This window comes from Capra hircus, chromosome 12 (genome assembly GCF_001704415.2).
Source record: "Capra hircus breed San Clemente chromosome 12, ASM170441v1, whole genome shotgun sequence".
NCBI classification, from domain to species: domain Eukaryota; kingdom Metazoa; phylum Chordata; class Mammalia; order Artiodactyla; family Bovidae; genus Capra; species Capra hircus.
The window spans coordinates 73,848,620-73,854,994 of NC_030819.1; the positions used below are offsets into that span (position 1 = coordinate 73,848,620).

General features: G+C 47.9%; 1 protein-coding gene across 1 annotated transcript in view; it reads right to left on the reverse strand.

Moving 5' to 3' along the window:
• Positions 1 to 4,530, reverse strand: part of TNFSF11 (tumor necrosis factor superfamily member 11) — a 41,764-nt gene extending 37,234 nt beyond the window's left edge. The window contains exon 1 of the mRNA XM_018056784.1: positions 4,284 to 4,530. Coding sequence (XP_017912273.1) covers positions 4,284 to 4,499 — 216 coding nt within the window. The 5' untranslated portion in view covers positions 4,500 to 4,530. The remainder of the gene's footprint in view (positions 1 to 4,283) is intronic.

Genomic DNA, 6,375 nt, shown 5'->3' on the forward strand with positions numbered 1-6,375 from the left:
TTTCCCTGTCTCGGCTGATGTGAACATGCCGCTGTGAACACAGTGGTGCAAGTGTCTTAGGAACTTATTTTTCATCTACAACCAAATGTCTTTGTTAGTCCGCTGCCCTTGCAACTCTCCGTGCCTGCAAATGCAGACCAGGAGAAAGGGCTGAGCAGAGGTGCAGGGTGCAGGGCCAGCCACGTGCGTGCATGCTAAGTTGCTTCAGTCATGTCTGACTCTCTGCACCCCATGGATAGTGGTCCACCAGGCTCCCCTGTCCACAGCATTCTCCACGCAAGTATACTGAAGTGAGTTGTCATGCCCTTCTCCAGGGGGTCTTGCCCACCCAGGGATTGAACCGAGGTCTCCTGCACAGCCTGCAGATGCTTCACTGTCTGAGCCACCAGGGAATCCCCAAATCACAGTAAACTGACTTACGGATGAATTCACTGTACCTAGAAATGACTGAAAATATTAAGTGAATCTTGAATATCTGATTTAAACTGGACTTCAAAAACACATTTATCAGATGGTGTGGTTCACACGAAAGTAACTCAGTCTGAAAGCTTCCTTGAAACTTCATCGCTTGTAGGGTTAAATGAGGCAGGATGCTTGCCATCTGTGCTACTTCATTTTCTGTTTTTTCAAGCTGACAGCCCACACACCTCCACATCAGACTTTTGGTAGTGACAGCTCTCCTTCTTGGGTAAAGAACAGCCCAGGGAGGTTGGTGTGCATGCTGGGGGTTTGGGGAAAGAGTTAAAAGGGAAGAGAGACTGAGTTTTCTGAAACACTTATCTTACAGCTAAGTTCTAAACTTGAATATGGTTATATGGATGTTGTATGTATGTGTGTTTAAATACACAGCAATATTTAAAAGCAACTTTTTGGAAGGGATTTTTTTCTTTGTAAACCAAAGTATGAATGCTATGTAGTAAATATATAGCATAAACCACATGCTGTTTTTTCTTTGGCAAGGTTGGTGGGGGGAAAGCCAATCTACACTGGATCCAGTACTTTCATTTTTTTTTTTTTCTTAATTTAGGCACAAGCAATCTGCAAACATTCGGGAGGCAGATTCATTTTTAACTATTCAAACATGAGTTAAGAAAGGGAAACTTGTTTTAAGTCACTATAATTTTTTTTTTTTACATTATTTGGGGATATTTTTCTAAATGCATTTAAAACTAAATTGAACTTTTTTTTTTAACTTTTATAATGGGGTATAGCCAATTAATAATGTTGTGATTCTTGAGGATTTTCAGGACTTCCCTCTCTCACTTTTAAACAAAAACAATAAAACTGGGTCTGTTTTCTTTTCTTTTTTACTATAAACTGCAAATATGTTACCTGGTATTAGATGATTTCATTCTAACTCAAATGCATTCAGGAATTCCAAGTAAGTGACCCACAAACTGAGTGGAAATCAAAAATCTATCTCTTATTTAGTACCAAGTTCTCATCCAAAGGAACTGATGTAAGCGAAAACGTTCAACCGATGTCAGGTCAAACTGGGTCTATTCTCCCAGCTGGAACTTTCAAAGAAGGCTTCCAGCAAATGCAAAAGTGTAAAGAACCATAGACTGAACCTACAGGTACTGACCACGGGGTTTCAACAGTTACCGGCATCTGGTTTCATCTACAAGCATCCATGTTATTATTTTGAAACAAATTCGAAACATTCTATTTCATCTGGAACTTCTTCTGAATGTATCTCCTTTAGATATCATCCTCAGCAAAACCTAACCACATCTAGTGGGGTATTCCTATGAAAACATTGGTCCAAATATTACTTCTTTACTGAAGAAGGCCACTTAAAAAAAAAAAAATGCAGCCCAAAGCTGGGTTCAGCATAATGGCTAATACATTTTGCATAAATTTTGGAGAATCCCAATCTTCATGACATCTAGGAAAAATGTACCCAGAAATTCGATGACATTAAATTCTCCAAATGAATTTTTTCTAGCCAGGCTTACTAACTTACATGTGGACTTTGGAAAAAATAGTTGAAAGTTTTCACTGTTATCCATGTGACGTCAAGACTGCTAAAGGATCATGAGAAGGCTAGACTTCTCAGCCCGCCAGACCATTAATACTGGGACTCCCTACAAAGAAGTCAAACAATTTATTCAACAGCCCAGCAAGTCATTCTTTTTGAAATGGTCACATTTCCATGGTTCCTGTCAATGTAAGCTGTTCCTGGTCCCTACAATCCATTCATCCCCTAGCTCTTTCAGTGCTGAATACTCACTTCACAATTCCTGCTATGAAAATGCCATAATGTTAAGGTGTTAGAAGAGATAAAAGAGGGAGAAGTACTGGGGCTTCCCTGGTGGCCTAGTGGTTAAGACACCGCCCTTCCAATGCAGGGGAGGTAGGTTTGATTCCTGGTGAGGGAACTAAGAACTCCCAGGCCCCAGGACCGAGAAGTAAAAATTAATTAATTAATTAGTTAAATTTACAAAGAGGGAACGACTGCATCTCCTGCCTCTTTTCTCGATGCTTCTCTCTTATTTGACTAGGAATTTAGAGTCTTTTGTTAGAGTCCCCATCGTTACCTGGCATCATGCATGCAGTTCAGTAGGTGGGCACTGTATGTTGACTAAATGATTCTTAACTCGTATTCCGCACCATTGAATGGTGCCATGTGCAGCGCAGGCACTCAGTATATAAGTATTAAATGGGGGAGGGGGCAGGACTATATACCGGATGAGAAAATGGATAAATCAGTCATTCTTGGCTGCAGCACAGTCCAATGAAAGAAACATGTTTCATCACTTTCATATAGATTTATGTAATCTAAGAGACCCTGATGCTGGGAAAGATTGAGGGCATGAGGAGAAGGAGGGCAGGGTGTGACAGAGAATGAGATGGTTGGATGGCATCACCGACTGGATGGACATGAGTGTGAGCTAACTCTGGGAGGGAGACAGTGAAGGACAGGGAAGCCTGGCCTGCTGCAGTCCATGGGGTCGCAAAGAGTGGGACAGGACTGAGAGACTGAGCACCAAACTACTTGAAAGTTGTAGTTTCTGAAAAACTTTCTCAATAGGAAAATATCTTTATTAATACACAAATACAAATATAAAATACTGTGCATAGTATGTCTACTTCTGTCTCAGTTCACAAACCAGTTCTACAAAATGCAAATTAGTGGATACTGAATACTTAGCAAAAAGTCTATGATGACAAGTTCAGGCACATGTCAAAAACCTGTACAACCCAGGCATTGCCATGTCTCACGCATCCAATTTAGTTTAGTAATCACCTTTGAATCTGAAAACCAGTGAAGTCCAAACCCAACTCTTTTTTCCCATTAAAAAAAAAAAATGCACAGTCAGCCCCCCACTTCCTTTGAGAAAGAGTTTACAGCACCAGACAAGAATATTTGAATGAACCCAAGCAACTGCACAGCAATTTCCAAGAAAACACAAACCACCAGAAAGCATAATGTTACAAATTTACCCCTTCCTCTCTACTATCTCTCCCCAGTCCCTAGCCGGTTTCCCTATCTTTGAAAAGCTTGGTTATTTGCTAGATCGTCGCCAGGCTGTGCCCGGGCAGAGAACTTCACCACCTCCACACACGTCTCGCTTCCTTCCTCCGCCCACCTTCATGGGCAGGCACGTGGGCCCTTCTCTCTTCTTTCACCCCGAGCGAGAGGAGCCCGGCTTCTAAGACTAGGCGTCCCTGGCCGCGCTGTGTCTTTTGGTCCGTCTGGTGCCTTGGGCATCGCCACCTGATGCTCCAGAGGCTGCGGGCAGCGCACGCACTGCGACCTTCGGCTCCGCGCGCACCTCGGCACGGTGCAAAGCAACCAGCCCCAGGACCCCACAATCTCCGGGGGGTGGGTGGGAAGGGAAACGGTCGGTGACGCCTAACTGGAGACGCTCCATTTTGTTCCTAAGTGAACATCAATAAGTTCACTCTTTGCTCCAAGGAGGATACAGAAGGGGAGAAAAGGGCGTAATCGTTTCCAAAAGAGGTGAGCGACCAATGCGGTCTCGCCGGGGGAAATTCAAACGCACCACGCCGGGCGAGCCCAGCCTCAGCGCATCAGCCGGGCCGGGCTGCGCGCGCGGGGACCGGGGCCAGCGCTCCGGGCCCCGCGCCCGGCTGCCCCGCAGTCACACGCTCTCTTTTGAGTTGCTTTCCCCTCCGGAATATGCAAGATCCGGGGAAGCCCGGCTTGTGGGGACCAAACGTTCCTACCGCTGCCAAGTGCTGCCACCGCCTGCCAAGTGCTGGCGGGTCGAGGTGGGCGCGCCCCACCCGCACGCCCCTGGGGGGCGAGCACTCACCTGCGCTCGGAAGTAGAGGAACAGGGCGACGCTGCACACGACCTGGCCCAGCCCCAGCCCCAGGAGGGCCACGAACGTGGAGCGGGAGGCGGCGGCGGCCGCGGGGGCTGCGGGCGGCGGCGGGGCGTGCAGCGGGCCCTCGTGCGGGGCGCCCGCGCCGCCCATCTCCTCGGAGCCGCGCAGGTACTTGGTGTAGTCTCGGCTGGCGCGGCGCATGGCGCTCGGCCCCCTGGCTCGGGCGCTCGCCTCCCTCCCGGGCTGGGCTGCCGCGCCCTCAAGTCCGAAGGCGGCGCGGAGCCGGCGCGCGGCCAGGCGGGCCTCGACGCGGGGCGCTCAGAACCCGGCGCTGCTCCGGGGGCGCGCGGACCAGCGGGGAGGGCTCCCGGCCGCCCCAGCTCTTATAAACCGCCTCGGGAGGGCTGGCCCCGCGAGCCAACCCGCCCCGGGCGAAACTGCCTCTTCCACTCCCACCCCGGGCTCCCCTTCCTTCCTTTCGCCCTCCCTCCCTGCCTCTCTCACTCAAAGGCCTCCTCCCTCCCCGTCGGGGCCCTCGGGGGTGGAGGCTGTGGGTTGGCCCAGCGGTTCCCAGACACCACTTGCCCGCCATCTGAAGCTCGAGGAGATGGGCTTTCTGAAAGCCCAAGAGCTGGGTAGGGGGAGAGGTGAGGCAATGCCTTGGTCAAGGATGAAGGTGACGTTACAGGCATTCCTGAGTCAGTCGGCATCCCTGAGCCTCAGTTTCCCCTACAGGATTTAAAAAGTCAGACTTGGTGATGTCTGAAGGCCCTTCTTGTCTGTCTCACCTCCTCTTCCCTCCCACGACCCACCCCCCCTTTTTTTTCTGCAGGAAGCATCCTCAGGAATACTGAGGGTGCAGCCTCTAGCATACAGGTTCCAAATATAGATTCTGATTATGTATTTTGGCAAGCTTAGAAAACCAGAACCCTCTTCCCCAAACCCTGGTTTCTGCACCCTCAAAGTGGCTTTAAATGAGGCAGATTTTGAATGTGGCAGCAGGAAGCTTATAGAAACCAAGTCAGACTTAAAAAGAAAGAAAGGAAGGAAGAAGAAGACAGAAATGGTACAGACAGAGGATCCAGTAAGGTCACATACAGGACCATAGATGTTAAAAGAGTTGGGTCATATGGCATTGCTACCACTTGGCAGTTATTTTCTGTCCTAAAAATAAGAGTATACACTCGGAGGTGGGCCACCCAGGAGGGCCCATCCTGCTGCCAATCAGGAAAGGAGAATGCTACACAAAGCTGAGGTGGCCTTAAATGTTGGGTTTCCTTGCTAAGGAAAACTTTCTAGGGCTTTTCAAAAGTCTCTCTTCAGAATTGTACCCTTGGCGAGAAAATGAAAATAGGAACATTGCTCACAGAATTTGATACTGTTTCAGTAGGAGAGAATGGAGGTGCCGGCCAATGAAAACACAGCTAAGAAGTTCGGATGTTTTCGCTTTGTGTCCGTATGTTTTCAGTGTGTGTCCCCTTTCTGCATAGTTCTCGAAAGGATGCTTCCAAGAGGGGAGACTTTTCACAATGGCACATCTCTGAGTCGCCAAAGTTTGTGTTCTCGGTTGAACACTTAGAGCTCATCATGCTTTGAAGAGCAACCAGGATGGGTTAAAAAGGACCCAAACAAATGAAATGATCTGTTCCGATTCAGATCAAACCCAAGGCTCTGTGACAACCTAGAGGGGTGGGATAGGGTGGGAGGTGAGAGGGAGGTTCAAGAGGGAGGGGACGTATGTATACCCATGGCTCATTCATGTTGATGTATGGCAGAGACCAACACAATATTGTAAAGCAATTGTCCTCCAATTAAAAATAAGTAAATTTTAAAAATTGCGTTTAGCATGTATACGTGTATGCATCTCAAGTTTGATGGGGGAAACGGGAGAAGAGCTTTCAAACTCCAGTAGAGAAACAGCAAACATGGGTCTCCTTTGCGAGGTCCTGGGTTTCTTCCTACTTTTTGTTTGTTCACTTTGGGAAATCAGGGTTGTTTTCCCTCTCTTCCTCTTCATTATTTTTCTTCTTTGGGGAGACAATTCTATATTTCATCCTTTTTACAAATCTTTATTGAG